General features: G+C 29.1%; 1 protein-coding gene across 1 annotated transcript; it reads right to left on the reverse strand.

Annotated features, from left to right (window-relative positions):
* Window positions 1–5867: 5867 nt before the first annotated feature.
* Window positions 5868–10842, reverse strand: LOC105113224 (65-kDa microtubule-associated protein 1-like). The gene is made up of 11 exons (XM_011009311.1): window positions 10696–10842; window positions 10000–10050; window positions 9787–9875; window positions 9509–9712; window positions 9110–9358; window positions 8807–9016; window positions 7879–8034; window positions 7448–7759; window positions 6776–6863; window positions 6500–6648; window positions 5868–6365 (listed from the first exon to the last, which is right to left on the reverse strand). The coding sequence occupies exons 3-11, from the start codon at window positions 9856–9858 to the stop codon at window positions 6057–6059; spliced, it is 1749 nt and encodes a 582-aa protein (XP_011007613.1). The 5' UTR covers window positions 9859–9875; window positions 10000–10050; window positions 10696–10842; the 3' UTR covers window positions 5868–6056.
* Window positions 10843–18893: the final 8051 nt, after the last annotated feature.

An 18893-nucleotide genomic window follows, 5' to 3' on the forward strand; every position in this document is an offset into this window, starting at 1 on the left:
ACAAATAAATTAGATATATTAATTGGCATTTTAAGTTATCTTTTAAAACCAATGTTCATTTTGAACAAGAATTCTTCTTTGGTAAAGTCTTGAGATCTTAAGAAATTATGTCAAGGTTCTTTTGAAGACCTTTTTTTTCTTGTATATTATTTTAAAATATCATAAAATACTTTAAAAATAGTATCATAATATCATTAATGAAGCTATTTTCCATTAAACACATCATTCGTGAGAGGATAACAAAGTTATAAACAACCAAATAGATTTGCTAGAATTATAGTGTTTGTGATGGAAACCAGAATTATTGTGGTAACAAAGTAGAATAACTTGAAATATTAAATGTTAAATTAAAATATATAAGTTAAAGATGTTAATTTGATCAAAATATAAAGAAAAATAATGTGATATATACTTAGAAAAATATATTATTTATAATAGTAATTAAAATCTTTATAATATTATTTGTACATTATAGGTTCTTCACAAGTCATGCTGGAGTATTAGGTTTTAGTGTAGTAAGTTTTAAATATATATATAATTAAGTTTGAGTTTTTTGATAGTAAGTTTTAAATATATATATATATATATATAATTAAGTTTGAGTTTTTTGTGACATGTATGTAACATAACTTTAATATGGATGTTATAAGCTTTTAAATAGGATAAGTATTTGTAGACAATATTGTGTATGATATGTTGACTAATATATATTAATGAAGTATTTTAAGTAGATGAGTTGTGTGTTTACTTGTAAATTTTACATATTTGTTTTTATTAAATACATGTTTGGTGATAATTCATGTTTTACATTCCTTCACTTATTTTGTAATATATTTGTTTGATATTAAGAAACAATATTTGTATATGGCTAGAACATTAAGAATGGAATTGAGACGAGATATGATCCAAGATGATTGGATGAAAGATAAAATTTGAGATTGAATGCGTGATTGAAGTAAATGTCGATAGCTTGGTATGCTTAAAAATTGGAAAAACTTTGCTAAATTTTTAGCAAAAACTTGCAAAAAAACAATTCATAGTTTATCAAATAATTGAGAATGTTCATGATATATATGATATTTAAATTTGATGATGTTACAACAGGTGACTTGAAACAATTTATTGAAAGTATCTTTGAACCTTTTAGCCCTAAGTCTTGTTACTAAATCAACTAAAACCTTTAACAAGTATCTTGGTGTTATTTAAATTGCATCATTCCCTCTCTTCTCAAAATCATTCATCATCGAATCATCACCTATTTTAAATTAAAGAGAAAACAGAAACATTGAATGTGGCACTAATATCATACTTACCTAGTAGATCTACTTTACAGGCATTATTAATCATTTTTTTTATGATTTGAAAAGATCATCTACTCGAGACATCAAATTTCGATCTCTTTTGTTCAGGAAACATTTCCTTCCTCATATGCACTCAAATTTAATCTCTTATTTCAAACTTTGCTAATTTGCATCTTCTATTAGCCTTAAATGTATATTGCTCGTTGTTTTTCTCTATTTATTGTCATATCTTTACATGTAAATTTTTTACTATTTATGCTTTTTTGATACTATCATGACTAACCATTTTACAATATGTAAAGGAATCAAATATAATGGTGTTAAATAATTAAAACCATAAACAATCTCAAATAGTGAATAATTAATAGTAGAATATATATTGTGATAATATGTAAATTCAATAAATGACAAACAATCTTTCTAATTTTTAAGATTTTTTTAAATGATAGCTTTTAATAATTTAGTTGAAGTTCTATTTTCTACTTCAGTTTAACTATCCATAGAAAATAAAAGTTTATTTCTTAACTTACACCACAAAACCATTTAAAAATAGCTCAAGAATTTAAAATCTTAACTAGATACAATGTTCATTGGAATACTAAATAACTGAACTACATCCTTAAAGAATATATAAGTTATATTCATTGCATCATTTTTTTATGGCAAGATATGAAATATGTCATCTTAGAAAAATTGATCTACAACAACAAATATAAAGTCTCTTTCTTTTCTTTACCTAGATAAACCTAAAATAAAATATATAGAAATATCAATCCAATGTTTATTAGGAATAGGTAAAGGTGTATATAACTCATGATAAATCAATGTATATTTAGCTTGTTTACATGTTATACACCTATCGCAAACTCTTTTTACATCTCTTTTCATGTTAAGCTAATAAAAGTTTTCATGTAAAACTTCTAATATCCTAGTAATCCCAGAGTCTCTCATTAATGAGCTACAATGAGCTTTTTTTTTACAAGCAATTCATGTATTGAGCAATTACACACATATAATATCTTATTTTTAAATAAAAATTCATCATGCCTAAAAAATTTATTAGTTGCCACAAGTTTATATTGGAAATAAATTTCACCAGAACCATTATCATCAAAATATAATTCTTTCATATATTCAAATCTTAAATGTTTAGTATTCAAAGTATTAAAAAGAACATATTTTCATGGTAATGCATCTGCAACTATATTTTTCTTACCTTGAATTTGATGACATGAAGAAATGTCTTAATAAATTCCACTCACTTGTCAATTTATTATTCAATGTATCTTGATTTTTTAAATGCCTCAAAGATTGGTGATCAATATGAATCATAAACTCTTTAAGCCAAAAGTAATGTTGTCAAGTCTTCACTAATTCATACAACTCTTTATTATATATATCATGTAGTTTAGAGTTGTAACATTAAGCTTTACACTAAAATAAGCAATGAGCTTTTTATCTTACATTAAAATAATTTCAATACCTATACCTAAAATATCATATTCAATCTCAAAAGTGTTTTGTAAAGTTGTACAAAGTGAATAATGGAGCTGAAATAAGATTTTGTTTGAACAAATTAAAAGCTTTCTCTTGTTCTATTTCTCATTTAATTTTCTTTCCAATTTCAGTTAATGGAGTATTATTGTACTAAAATCTTTTACAAATCTTCTATAGAAACTAGTCAATCCATTAAAACTTCTTATCTCACTTACCGTTTTATATGTAGACCGTTCTTTTAAAGCCTTAACCTTAACCTCTTCTATCTCAATGTTTTTTGCACTAATAATATATCTAAAAAAAACAATCTAATATATTAGCATACAAACTTTCCTATCTAAACTCATCAAGTACTTATTTTAAATGATCTATATGCTCATCTAATCATTTACTATAAATCAATATATCATTAAAATAAATAACTACAAACCTACCAGTGAACATATGCAATTTATAGTTTATCAATCTCATAAAATAATAGGTGTATTAATACGTCTAAAAGGCATAACTAATCACTCATACAAACCATTTTTAGATTTAAAAGTAATTTTTCATTCATCACCTTCTTTCATTCTAATATAATAATATTCACTTTTAAGACTAATTTTGAAAAACAAACAAGATCATATAATTCATTAGGCATATCATCTAATATAGAGATGAAATGTTCATACTTTACAGTTATATTATTGATTGCTCTACAATCAACACACGTTCCCCAAATATCATCTTTTTCAGGTACAAAAGTATGAGAACAACATGAATGCATACTCTCTCGAATGTACTCATTTGATATTAGCTCCTTCACTTGTCTTTGAAGCTTCTTTGTTTCCTCATTATTATTTCTATAGGTTGGTATATTAGGAATAGCCAAATCTAGTACTAGGTCAAACTGATGTTCTATTTCTCTTATAGGTGGAAATTCACTTGGTATTTTATCAGGAAATACATATTTAAATTCTTGTAACAAAGAAACTTCAACACTAAAAATACGAGAATCAAGTTTGTTAGTGTTAAAATATGTCTCTTAATATAAGAATAAAATTATAGGCATGTTAGATAAATAAAAGAAATACTAGTTGATATGGAAGAACTTGCTAGAGTTATAATCGAAAAAATGTTGGCTATAGTTGGCTCTCATACCATGTAGAAAATTTGAGAAAAATATAAAGTAAATCTATGTTTCTATATTTTTTTTATATTTGGCTCTATTTAAAGAGGTAAAATGTTGGCATCCTTAGAATTATAAAATACAAACTTTTATATATATATATATAGCTACATGAGATAATAGTTGTTTATCTTTCAAATATGTAGAAGAATACCAACTTGAATTCAAACACATGTCTCCTAACATTTTTCTTTCCTATAGAGTTAGTAAATGAAATTCTTGATTAATGACATCATTTAAAGATAACAATGAATATCTACAAATTATATTTCTACTCTATTGGCACCCTATCTATTAATGAATAAAAAAAGTATATATCCATATCATATCTATCAAGTCTCTACAAGTATTCATTATAAATTTATAAATGTTTTTATAGAATTGAGTTTGATAATATTTATATTTTATTCATCACTCATTTAAGTTTATTTCAAATCGGTATCTATTAAGTCTAGATAAAACTAAATATTTGACTCATTTCATCACAGATCAAATATTTTTTCAAATATATATGTGTGTACAAATTTTTATGACGTGTTTTTGTATATAAAAAAATATTAAACGGAATTCAAAAAGTTCATGCATATATCCAATTAAATAAATTGAGAATTATTTATGAAAAATAAATATCAAGCTTAATCCCTACCTAGCTAGGCTAAATAAGTCAAACTCATTATACTAAATAAATCAAAATTATAATGTAAGTCATGAACTTAGTTGGGTTTAACAATTTTTGCTAAATAAGTAAAAATCATAACGTGAGTCATGAACTTAGTTGGGTTTAACAATTTTTTATATATATAATTTTGATCTAAAATAGAAACTTATGAAATTAAGAATCATCAAAATATCAAAATTATTGGGAAAAAAAATTCAAATTAAAACAAATGATGTTGTTAAATTAATAATTAACTAAATATTAAATAATTAAATTAAAAAACAAATACAATTATAATGAATAAAAAAAAAATCTAATCTCTCATGCTAGGAAAGCCCAAAGGTCATAGGCCTTCACCAAAAAAACCTAAGAGCACGGGCCAGAGCAACCCACCTTATTTGTTTTTTAATTTTTAAAAGATGAATGACAGGTTATACATCCTTTAATGATATAAAAAAATAATAAAGATGGCACATCACCTATACTACCCAGATTTCATCAACTGTGATACTAAAAAATTAGGTTTATCTATTTTTTTTAAAAAAAAATTATTTCTAACTATATTTTAACTTGATAAACCATAAAACACCTCATTACTACCTTGTAAAACACAACCTAAAAATTATCTCCAGAACTTATAATCAATGTGAAATTAAAATTCTTTTCGAGTTTAAATCCATCAATTCAAACAATTTTTTTTTTTTAAAATCTTGTCTACACTTGTAAAAATAAAAAACTATTCAAACCAAAATATCTTGTTTTCATTGTTAGAATTGGTTTCAATTGAGATTTTCTTTTTCTACCGTCCAAATCCAACCATTCTTGCTTCTCTCTCGAATCATTAACAGAGAAAAAAAAACATAAAATTTGAAATTAAAATTAAATTTCATAAATTATTAGATACTAAAAACTAATAATCTAAAAAATTAAAGGATTAAAGTGTAATACCCTAATTTTAACAAAATCATATCTTTTTGCCACATATTCCTCTTATCTTTTTACCATCAATTTAAGCCTATAAAAATACAATAAAAAAGGACTAAGAAAAACAAATCACTTTAGTAATCAACAGTGATTTGTTTGTAGGTGAATAATATTTTCCAAACACCTTTTAGAGTATTACTTGATTAACTGTCATCCCTACATTTCACAGTTCAAATCTCATGGTTTATCCGTTCTAGTAGAGCGTTCATTAGCCGGTCTGGCAATAGATGATGCTAAGCGTTGAGCAACCAGGCACTACAACAAAAAAATCGTTCCAAGATATGAGCATAAAGGATTGGAACAGCTTCAAGATGCCAGTTTAAGATACACAACTAAAAACAGTTTACTCTCCACTTACTCAGTTTTCACATCTATTAGACTACAACAAGCTCCTAGAAACAGCAATAATATATCAAGGATGTAAACCTACATGTCTCTTACTTTATCACGGTGAAGCAGTAGCAGTGTCAGTGCCAGAAACATGGGAGGCAGCATCATCTTTCGATATAGAAACATAGTTAACAGGACCAGCAGGACCAGATAGCCTATTGTCCCTCCTTCCATCTTTAGTTGCAGACCTGCTCCCATTTTGATGAGCATTTAGAGATAACCGCCTGCTGGGAGTTCCATTAGCGCCACCATTTGCACGAGAACCAGCCACCTTCTTTGTGCTAACTTGTCGAGCAGGACTAGGTCTGGACCCAAAACTGGCTTCTTGTTCTGTGCTTTGCTGCTCATGGAACTTCTTCTGATCCTGTCATAACAGTCTACTTTTAGCAAGGTAGAAGATTGAACAAAGCTCACTCTAGACCACAATAAAGTAACCACAATGTGGTTTAAATGCATGCATGTGCTTGAACATGTAATAATCACTAAATTGGAACTCACCCTCATCCTTTGTTTCTCTTCTTCTCTTTCCTGCCTGAGCATGGCATATTCATCTAGCATGGCAAGGAGAGGGACACCATCATATGCGAACTGTATGCCACGATCTTCTTCCCAAGCCCGAGTTTTAGCAACCAAGGTGTCAACCAAGGCTACATGGCCAACAAAACCAATTAAATCTCTGGATGCAGATTCCAACGCATCAACATAGAACAGTTCAAAAAGAGAAGAAATGATGTTGATTGTGCCATCTCTGTGTTTCCCTGATTCTACAGATACCTGGAATTTTGTTAACCAGAATCCGGGCTTTCTCTGCACGCTTGAGATTCAAATGTGCACCTCTGCTGGCATTGTACCTGTTTTCATCCTGTTTCAGCAACACAGTGCCATTTAAGTTAAACCATAAACCATCAAATCAGTTGTGGTACAAATAATTTCATCTGCTTTTAGAACATCTCGTTTGATCTATCAATATTTTCACTATATTTACTTCATCATTTACCATTCAGACTCAGAATTTTTCCAGTCATATAATGTCAATGACACAGACATCCTGTTACTAGGCAAATGTGGAATACACAATTACATAACATAAAATCATTGGCAAGCAAGATCATGCAAGATCACTCGCATAAACCTATTATCTGCCAGAGAAAACCAGGAACAAAGATAATTACTAGGCAAACGCAAGTACAGAATTAGATAAACAAAAACATCAGCAAGCAAGATCACTCACTTAAACCTATTATCTTCTGAAGAAAACAAGGGTAAGAAAAAATAAATAAATATTTCCCAAATAAAAGGGGATCTATATATCAGCTCCTGATGCAGGAATTTCTTACAGGACCCAGGAGCAGAGAGATCTCTAGGAAAAGAGCATTGAAATTATCAAAACAGCAGATTGACGCTATACATACATAAAAGGAGAGCGAGGGGGGGAGATAATAGTACCCGATTATAATCTTCTAGCCAACTCTCTTCCTCGCATGCTGACATCCATTTCTCAACCTTATCCAAAATTTCTTTTCTGCTTAGACCTTCTTCTTTGGCTCTTGATATCTGATTGTCCATGTCAGCCAGTAATTCAGCAGGCTCAACATTTCCAGAATCAATTAGTGCCATAATTTTTTCTCGAGCAACATCCGGGGCTATCTCTACATGAGCATGGGCATATATCTCTTCAAGCTCTGCTTGCTTTTTAAAGGCAATTTCTTTCATCCTGCTGGCTTTTAGCAGATCAAGCCTTTCAACCTCAACCTCAGCCTTAAAACCAAATAATAGTAAAGTCAGTATACAGCTTTCACAGTTTTCACCACAAAAAGTATATAGCTTTCACAGCTTATTTAAACTTGTAGGTATATTTACTTGCAGAATCCAAATACCTGCTCAATTAGATCCAGGGCCAGAGCTTTGGGAACAGTCACTTCATCAACTGAAGCCAACATGTTACGGGTAACATGGTCAAACAATTTCCTTTCTTCCATGGGAGTATCCATCAGATTCCATAGGTCCATGAGCTGATTTGCCAGCTCTTGAAGCTGTAGTGGGAAGATACAAATTAAAGATATGTTGAATCTCAACAGAAGGATTTGGTTCAATTTAAGCACACACAGAAAAACATCCAACATTGCACTATATTTTACAACAGAAACCTTACAGTTTGTCCCCTTTGGATGTGATACAAATTATACTGGTGCTCTGTGTGTGTGTGTGTAAAGTACAAATCAACAGGAAACAATGCTTGTTTCATATGCTTTGAAGATGCCAACAGAAATCTAATGCAAATGTTTTTCTTGTTGGAAGATATGTATCTGAATTACAAGATAAACTTATTTAACAACAGAAAAACTACCTTGTGGAAAGAGGATCCTGATAAAACATGACTGATCTTTTTTCTGTTTAAAGTTGAGCAAATTCCTGTTCCATTTGCTGAAGTGTTTTTCTTGTTGGAAGATATGTATCTAATAAACTTATTTAACAACAGAAAAACTAGCCTTGTGGAAAGAGGATCCTGATAAAACATAACTGATCTTTTTTCTGTTTATAGTTGAGCAAATTCCTGTTCCATTTCTTCATCACAGAACATACTTTTATGCTATGGATTGATCTAGAGGATAGTTGAGCAAATTCCTGTTCCATTTCTTCATCACAGAACATACTTTTATGCTATGGATTGATCTAGAGGATAGAGGATCAGTATCTGGTAAAAGCCTTCAATTAGCACAAAAGCTTTAGTTTTTTCTGGAAACGTAACAAGGAAAACGTACTCTTCTTTCCATAGCAGCCAATACTGAAATGCAAAGGACTTGCCTTATGAAGCCTCTGCTTCTTTTCTTCTTTTAATGCTAAGACTGTCTTAGCCAGCCTTGCTAATGTATCATTGCTAATGCTTTGCATGCCAGTCGAGTCATTTAAGCTTGGATGAACATCAGTTACAGTACTGAAAAAGTCCATCCCAAGGACAGCACAGAGATCATGCACACAGCTCACAAATTCAAGGACCTTGTGCAACCTATCACTCTACAAAGTAAAATAAGCAGTTAGTGATTAACTTGACATATCTAGAAAGCTAGAAATTATCTGATGCACCATTACCAGGATGAAGAGATTTACCTTTTCCTTTTGTAGCTCTTGAAGCTGGGCATGATATTCATCTAACTTCTTTAGGGATAAATCAGCATCATCAACTGTAGGATTGTCGTTGATATTTAAGTTCCCAGCAATTTCACCACAGATTTTTTGAATCTGTGTCTGTACATCAGAAAACTCCTTTACTCTCTCTGCTTTTTGTTCCCACAGCTGTTCGAGTATTGGTGCTATAGCTGCAAGTTGTTCCTTGATTGTTCCTGAAGCCTTCTCAGGCTGCAATTAAAACCAAAGGAATCCATGAGGAGTCCATTTTTTTTCACTGTCAATTAACCATAAAAAGAGTTTTGCATCGACACATCACCATAACACTTTTCACAGATGCTTAAGCAGGATATACAAGACTAAGTTGTGTAAACTACTCACAAATCCTGCAAAACATTTTTCTCCAAGTGCTGATAGAAGACGTGCAAGTTCAATTCTGGCATCTGATAAGGCCTCAAGAAGCTGGGCCCTTGACTTGGTAGCCTGCTCAACTTTCTTCTTATACACATCCAAGCACTCTTGTTCTATTTGAATGAGCATCTTGTCCCGATCCTCGTCACTTTCACCAACCTCATCCCAGATTTCCTACACCACATCAGGGTTCAATAATTTGTAATTTCTTCACGCCATACACATGAACAATCAATAAAATGAAATACCTGGAGCTTTTGCAGTAAAGTACCACAAGTTGTTTCTCCAAGGAGAGGGTTTTGGGCATCTGTGACTGCCATTCCCGTTACCTTGCAACCTAGCGTCAACCACATGAAACATTCATTCAAAAGACATTCAGTAATCCTTGGACAGGACCATGATGCATCCTATATGCTTAGAGATGTAAACTAAAACCAAGAACGGAGAGTGAAGCAACATACCTTATTGACCAGCAAGAGAAGTACTTTCACCAGACAAGTAAAAATACACAACTGCAAGGATAGACAACTAATCAGGAGTAAATATGGAATATATATATATATAACCTTCTAGCTAAATACAATCTTAATGTCTTTCCCTTCACCACTTTATTAGGAAAACCGAACAGCATATACTCTACTGAAACTTAAAAATTAAGAAGCATTTTTTTTCTGTGTCTTGTTTGCCACATTCTAAGCAGCCAACCTATTTAATTAGAAGAAAGTTAAATGTATACCTTTTAACTCACTTGCATGTGCCTCACATTTTCTCAGAAACCAAACAAAGCCATTCTACCTATTTTATTAAAAGAAACTTAAATGCATACCATTTAACTCACTTGCATCTGCCTCGCATTTTCTCAGAAACCAAACAAAGCCTCATTTTAATGAACTAAGAACTACTCGTTTAAACAACTTATTGAAACAAATCTAGATATCTCAACCTCCTCAATAATTGAGAAAAAAACAGAAAAATGAACAAGCTCTCAAGCTTAAAAATGGTTGATTTCAACAAAAATGCACCAACAGTTCTTAACTGAAAGAACCTACATTCACTAAATGAAGAGCAAGAACATGTTCAAATCCACTTAGATCTCTTGATAATCCAAGAAAACAAAGACATACACGAGAAAAACAGCACAAAATAGCAACGCCTACCCAGATCGTCCTTCAAGAATACTAGAGCTGTTGAAGAGGGTCCGTTACTTCCAGATCTAAAGATCTTTCTTTTTCTTCGGTTAGTGTGTTTTGGTCACTCTTGAGAGTATGTTTTGGCTGTGTAGAGAAAGAGAGTGACTGACTTCGAGTGAGCAGATGATAAAGTAAGGAGAAAAGAAGAAGCTAACAAAAAACAGGACACGTGAAATGGAGTGTGGGCCCATTTAACATGTGCAGTAATAACAACTAGCAGCAGCACCCCGTCATACAAGTTAACGTGTTTTAATTATTTTTTAAAATATTTTTTATTTAAAATTATATTTTTTTATTTTAAAAAAATTATTTTTGATATTAATATATTAAAATAATCTATAAATATAAAAAATATTAATTTAAAGTAAAAAATAAAAAAATTAAATTTTAAACATGTTTTTTACTTGCAAATCGTTTTAAGAATCCAAAATTAAAATTTTAAATCTTAATTTATTATTTTGGTATCATTAAAGTTGAAAACCAACTTTATTTAGTTTTATTTTAAAAAAATAAAAAATTAATAATCAAAATTGAATTTTTTGATAGTTGAAAAGGTTTTGACAATTAAATTAATATGTAAAAAAAATAAAGTTTTATAATCGAAGTGTTGATAGATGTGTCCCATGAATTGTGCCAATAATTTAAAAAAAAAACCATCTTTTTTTTTGTATCAATTTATTCTTAGAATTGTTCTTCAGTTAACCCTATAATTATATTTTACAAAAATAATATTTTCATAATAAAACAGATGCAAGAACAGCTTGAAACGATAAAAATAAAAATACATGAAAAGTAGAACGATCAAAGCACAATGTATGCACTGGAGGAGCGCAATCTCTCCTTTAACAGCCTGTCATTTTCAGGGTTATTTATGAAGGTGGACACTTCCAGATAGTTAGTACGAAACTACTAGTAGACTCACTCTTTAATAATTAATAGTTATTAAAACAATTTAATATTTATTTATACAAGTTTTTCCTCTTTCCTTTGCCCCTCTAAAATGACCTCTCTAAAAAAAGTTATATTTCTTTTAAATTAAAGCTTATGATATCAAGTTTTAATTGATTTTAGCCATAATTATTAAATTTAAATCGGTTAGCAGGTAGATTCCATAACTATATCAATTTAAATAAGATAAAAAAACTAATAAAAAAATTTAATTTAATTGATTCACTAGATCAAGTGATTAGCCAATAAATGGATTGTCTTGTCCCGTTCTATATTTATATGCCAATTTCATGGCCTTCATCGTAGATTGTCAAGCGAACTTGCAAGTGTTTTGCTATTACATCTAAAATAAAATATAAGAGTTAAAAATAAGAGCGGTGCACGTTGTTTTTTATTCATTGATTTTTATCCCCGCTCCACAAAATGTGTTGGACCAAATTAACATTGTGCCAGAGTCTTGCTTATTTCTTAACAATTAATAAATTTCATGACGTATATTCTTAATGAAAGACAAATTCTTAAAAAGTGCTCAATAGACACGATAGGGATGTCATCAACAACAACTAATAATAATATCATTATAAAAAATAAAATGATAATTTAAAAAAATTACATTTTAGAATTTACGTGATATCAATTTATACTAAGTACGAGATACCATGCCTCTACATTACCATGAGTTTATAAAATAAATATATTTAATAATATTATAATTATAAATTAATATTAGATAAATAGTAAAAATTAAAAATATAATAGAGTCAATATAAAAATAATTTTAAAAAATAAAAAAATAAAATAGAAAAACCACATAAAAAAACATCATAGTAATTCATAGTATTTTAAAGAAAAAATTACAAAATAAAATTTTTAACTAGTTCAATATTAAAAAAAATAAAATTGATAAAGATAATTTTTAAAAAAATAAACAAAAAAAAAGAGGAAAAGTTAGAGGAAAAAAAAGGAAAGTAATTTTGAAAAATAAAAAATAAACCAAAAAAAGAGGAAAAGTTCAAAAAAAGTAAAATAAATAAAATAAATGCACTGTGGATTACTGTTGTAATCCATAATGCATTGGGCGTGAGTAAACAGTAAATTACCTACACTCTTTAGCTTATTACTTAATAGATAAAAAATCAAGAAATGATTAATAATAAGATAATTTTCATTTTATCCCTCTAAAGTATATTAATTTTATCTATTTTTTTTTAAAAATTATTTTTTATCATATATCTTTCTAAGCTTATTAATTTTCAGTTTGACTCCTATTTAGGCCAAAATACCTTGTTGATAAATTAATCTATAAAGAATAAACTTCTAGCTAGAAATCTAAACATAAATTGTTACTTAATTTAAAAATCTACATGACATATAAGTTAATTTAAATATATTTTTTAATGTTCTTCTACTTAACTTAGATGACATTATCTGATTAATAACAATATCTTTATATAATTCAAATATTTAATAAGTGGAAACACTCATACTTAAATCAAGAATACAATATATAAATCATAACAGTGACATTATATAATCAAGTATTTTCTTTTATGTATCACGATATATTACATCCTAAACATAAGCACTTAATGATAAAATAAAATTTCAATAAGTCATTTGAATCTAATATTATATATACCAACATAAATAGAAAAGAATATAACATATGAATCATAACAATTATACTTTATAATTAAATATTTTCTTTAATATATTAAATACATTGCATCTTAAAAATAAACTTCTTGAATGAACTTTTAACAAGTCATTTGAGTCTAACTTTATAAATATAAAAACATTACTTTAATTTTTAAGAATAATATAAAAAATATCTAAACAATCAACAAAAATAACATGAAGTCAAACAAATGAGTTAGCAAGACTCACATGATCTATATGATTTCTATGTTGTGTTTACCCACAATGCTTTAGTAATAGGATCTGTAATCATTAACTCAGTGTTAATATGCTTAAATAAGCATTATATGTTTCTTCATTTTCTCTCTTACAATGATATACTTTTTATCAATAAATTTGTTATAGCTTTCAATCTTATTATTTTTAAAGAAGAAAATTGCAACTAAATTATCATAATATATCTTTACTGGTTTTGATATGGAATTAACAATTTAAGACCAAAAGTAAAATTCTTTAACTAGATTGCCTATGTCATAGCATACAATAAATTCTACTTCTATAATAGATGAAGCAACAATAATTTTTTAGTATTTCTTTAAGATATAACTTCTTAAGCAAGAAGAAAAATATATCAAAAGTGGATTTTCTTATGTTTACACAACTAAAAAAAATTCCTTATTTAAATAAGCAACCATCTCAAGGTGACTAATATAAATTAACTTATAATTCTTGGTTTCTTATATATATTTTATGACTTTCTTAGCAACTTTTCAATGGTCAATTCCTAAATTATTTTGGAACTTTTCTAACACTCTTATTATAAATTCCAAGTTAAGTCTTGTATGTTCTTGTACATACATCAAATTATTATCAACTGCAAATGTATATATAGTGGAATGTTACTCATATGCTCCTTTTCTAATATATTTTGTGTTTATTGAATCTACTTAAATTTATTCTTGTTGACAATGGATACTATTGAAAATGCATAATTTGACATCCTAAATTGTTTTAGAATCTTTTAAATATTGGTATTTTAAAATAGTTTTAATGTTCTTTAAGACCCATCTATGTGAATCTCTATGTCAATGATATAAGAGGCTTCATCAAAATCTTTTATATTAAAGCTTTAACAAAGAAATTATTTTATCTTAAGTAAACTCAAATCACTACTTGCAAGTAGAATATAATTTATATATATAGTAAACCCTCTCACTAACCTTCAAGTAATATTTTTAATAAAATTGTATGAGATTATAACATAGTAAAATTTAATATACCACTATTGGGAGGCTTGCTTTAGTTTATATATAGATTTTTTTAGCTTACAAAATAGATGGTTATTTATGTAATCACAAAAATCTTCAAATTGATTCATATATATCTTTTCAGTAAAATTTTCATTTAAAAATGTTGCTTTTACATTCAATTCTAAATAAAAATAAGCTATTAATATGATTTTTATTCTAAATAAATCTTGTTTAGAAATTGGAAAGAAGATTTCGTTATAATATATGCTTTTTTTAGTATAACTCTTAATTACAAGTTTAACTTTATATCATTTAATATTACAAACATTTTTTTTAAATTCATTTACAACCAATAACTCTAACTCTAGATACTTGTGCTAATTTGATAAGATTCCAAACTTATGTTTTTAGGACCTAGAAATTCACGAGTTTACTAAATTATTACCTTATAGAAAATCCAAAGATTATATCACCATCACGAGTTGTTATCCCAGGTTAGAATAAGACAACTTAAACAAAAAAGAATGAAAGGGATTTAACACTAAGAAATGAACAAAAACTCACATGGAGTAGTTGTTTCTGTTGCTGCGGTTTTTCATGTTTCTTCCAAATACTGGCTGCTATAACTATTAGGAGAAGTTGTTGGAGCCACCACTACTAGTCTTTAACACCACTTCCAGTTACGCCGCATCACCAGAGCTTCTCAAACTCAAAGAATAAAACCCATGAACTCGAGCACCCCATGGTTGTTGCTGCGAGCACAATGCCTACTATTTCTGTCCAAAATGAGGACAACACTTCCTGCAGCTATGAAGTGAATTAATTGTTACTGTCGTTAAGGTCGTTCTCCAGGCCAACATCTTTTTAATTATACTGTCACTAACGGTTCACAATGGAGTCCTCCTGGTCCCTTGGGTTTCAGTGCTTTCAGAACTTTACTTTTCCTTTCTTTTCTTTATTTGTTGTTGCTTTAGGTGGTAGAAAAGATGGGGCTTTAAATCACTAGGGAGGCTGAGGATCCATAAATAAAGTTAACGTCATTGGTGTTTTCAGAGGTGATGGCTGCTAGGATGTAAAGGTGGTTGTCGGTACTGTGTTGGTGCTTCTTTACTGCCGTGGGGAAGGAGAGAGCTGTTGCAGGTGTGGTTGGCTGTCAAGGCTGGAGCTTGCAGGCTGTGATGGTGATGCCGTGAGTTGTGAGGTTGGCGATTTGACAGTGAAAGAAAATGCTGAATCAGCCATAGATGGGTGAGTGCTGTTCTGGCTGAGGAGATTGTGACGCAAATGAGATTGATTTCTTTTTATTTTGGAAGTGGCAATGTGGAAGGGAGGCATGCTGGTAGAGAGAGGGGATGTGGGTTTCCAGTGCTAGTTTAGATGTCTGGTGTGTATGAGAACAAAAGAATACAAGAGGGCAAATGTTTTAATAACTTTTTGGGTGCTGGAAGGGGTTTTCACGATTAAATGATTTTGTGTTTTAGTTTTTTTTTTTCCTTATTTAGATCAGTGTTTTGTGGTATTTTTATAGGTGTTATTCGAACAATATCTAAAGAAAAAGGCTTGTCTTGTTGTGAAATTGTTAACAAGAGAATTTCAACAATTTTAAATTTCAAACTATTAAAAATGAGTTTTTGCTGTGTAGTCAGAGAAATTAGATTAGGGGATGTCTATTGATTTGGCATCTATGATCTTGATTAACATAAAGAAAAAGATGTTGGAGAGCCTGAAAAAGTGCAAGTCAAACATGTGTTTTTGGGTTATGATTGAAACTAGTTATTGTTATTATAATTTAAATTTGTTAAGATTTGAATGAGCTTATCATAATAAAAAACTTGTTCTAAAACAACATGATTATAAATCAACTTGATCATAATGCCGATATTTGAAGACGAGTAAAGGAAGTATAAATTTACAATAAAGAATGGTCAATACTTTGAAAAGTTGAAAGTTCAATCAAGAACCAAGATTGAACAACCAAAAAGTCTGCTATAATACTGAAAATATCATAAAAAGTTTACCCTAAAATTATTTCAAGAACCAAGATTGAACAACCAAAAAGTTTGCTATAATACTGAAAATATCATAAAACGTTTACCCTAAAATTATTTCTAAAAAGTATTTAAATTTCATACCAAAACCCTAATTTTTCTAATGGGTTTCACATAAGCCCAATTTAAGTAATAATCAAACCGAGCTAAAATTAGCACAAACTAATTAAAATAAACAAGTTTAAGACCAAAATAAAATGTCTACTCTCAAAATAAATAAAGTTTGATAGCCCAACTAAATAAATAAGATAAGTTTGTTCTTTTCGTATTCTGTTTGGTAGCAGCAAAAACCTAATTTAAAACGAATGGTTCTCTCCGATCTTCATGAATTAGAAGGCGTAATATATACTTTTGGAAAGGTATGAAAGTCTTGTTTCTAGCTCAACTAAAATCACATCAAAATTCGATATGAAAGAAAATGCTGAATTAGTCATAGATGGGTGAGGGCTATTCTGGTCGAGGAGATTGTGAGGGAAATGAGATGGATTTCCTTTTATTTTGGAAATGGCAATGTGGAAGGGAGGGATGCCTGGTAGAGAAAAAGGATGTGGGTTTCAAGTGCTAGTTTAGATGTCTAAGGTATATGAGAAGTTCAAAAGAATGTAAGAGGCAAATGTTTTAATAATATTTTTTGTGCTGGAAGGGGTTTTTGCTACTAAATGATTTTGTTTTTTAGCTTTTTTTTCTTTATTTTTCCGCTTAGGTCAGTGTTTTGTGGTATTTTTATAGAAGTTATTCGAATAACATCTAAAAAAGAAGGCTTGTCTTGTTCTGTAAGTGTTAAAGGAGAGAACACCAACAATCTTAGATTTCGAACTATTAAGAATGAGTTTTTGCTTTGTAATGAGAGAAACTGGGGGGGGGGAGAAACAATAAATACAATTGGAATTAGATAGGAACATCATGTTTATTGATTTGGCTTCTATCATCTTGATTAATGTAATGATGAAGGTGTGGAAAGTCTAGAAAAGTGCAAGTCAAACATGTGTTTTTGGGTTATGATTGAGACTAGTCATTATAGTTTTTATATATATGTCAATCCTAACAAAATTTAATAAATTTTGTAACTTTAAGATTAATCTAATTTAAGTTTATTGAGATTTGAATGAGCTTATCATATTAAAAAACTTGCTTCAAAATAATAAGACTGTAAATCAACTCGATCACAATGTCTACATCTAGAGACGAGGAAATAAAGTATAAATTCATAATAAAAAATGCTCAATTCTTTGAAGAAGTGAAAGTTCAATTAAGAACTAAGATTAAGCAACTGAGAAGTTGGCTACAATACTAAAAATATCATAAAAAGTTTGCCCTAAAATTATTCTTAAAGAGTATTTAAACTCCAAATTAAAACCCTAGTTTCCCTAATAGTCTCATATAAGTCTAATTTAAATAAGAATCAACCCAAGCTAAAACTAGCCCAAACTAATTAAAATAAACAAGTCTAAGATCCAAATAAAATGTCTACTCTTAAAATAAATAAAGTTTGATAGCCCAAATAATTAAATAAAACAAGTTCGTTGTTTCCGTATTCCATCTGGCAGCTGCAAAAACCCAATTTAAAACGGATGGTTCTCTCTAATCTTAATGAATTAGAAGGCATGCCATACACCGTTGAAAAGGTGTGGAAGTCTTGTTTTCAGCTCAACTAAAATCACATCAAAATTTGATCTGTAGCTCCAGTTATGATCAAAAGAGTTAAAAAAGATCAAACTATCGAATCTAGTTTTCTTCTCCCAATCCTAGTTTAATGGTCTTGGTTCCACCAAAGCCCCTCTAGAACATGACTCAAATTAATTAAGTCTTGTTTAAGGTTTGTTAGTATTTGATATTTTAGGTGATTTCTTATATATTCTATTTTTCTATCTTAGAACATTGTGGACAATGTCTTGTTTTGATTGGGCGTAGAACATTGTGGACAATGTCTCGTTTTAATTGGGCGAAAGAATAGTAGTTGATATTAAAAAATTTTTAACTAATTATGTTTTTTATTTCATAAATCATTTGCAAAACTGTTATTACTAGGATGACAAAGTAAATGAGTTTTTTGGTTAAAATGACTTTTGAGACGCATCTTGGTAAACATTCTTAACAAAGTTTATCAAAATACTTTTTGAAATATTCAGATGTACAAACTCTCACATTGTTATCACTTAATTTTGTTCATATGTTCATTTAACAAGTATTCTTAAACTTTAATAATTACACACACACACTCTAATATATGATTATGGGTTGCACATTGAATTATTACATTATTTATATTCTTTTGTTAAAG

Source organism: Populus euphratica, unplaced genomic scaffold (genome assembly GCF_000495115.2).
Source record: "Populus euphratica unplaced genomic scaffold, PopEup_1.0 scaffold399.1, whole genome shotgun sequence".
NCBI lineage: Eukaryota > Viridiplantae > Streptophyta > Magnoliopsida > Malpighiales > Salicaceae > Populus > Populus euphratica.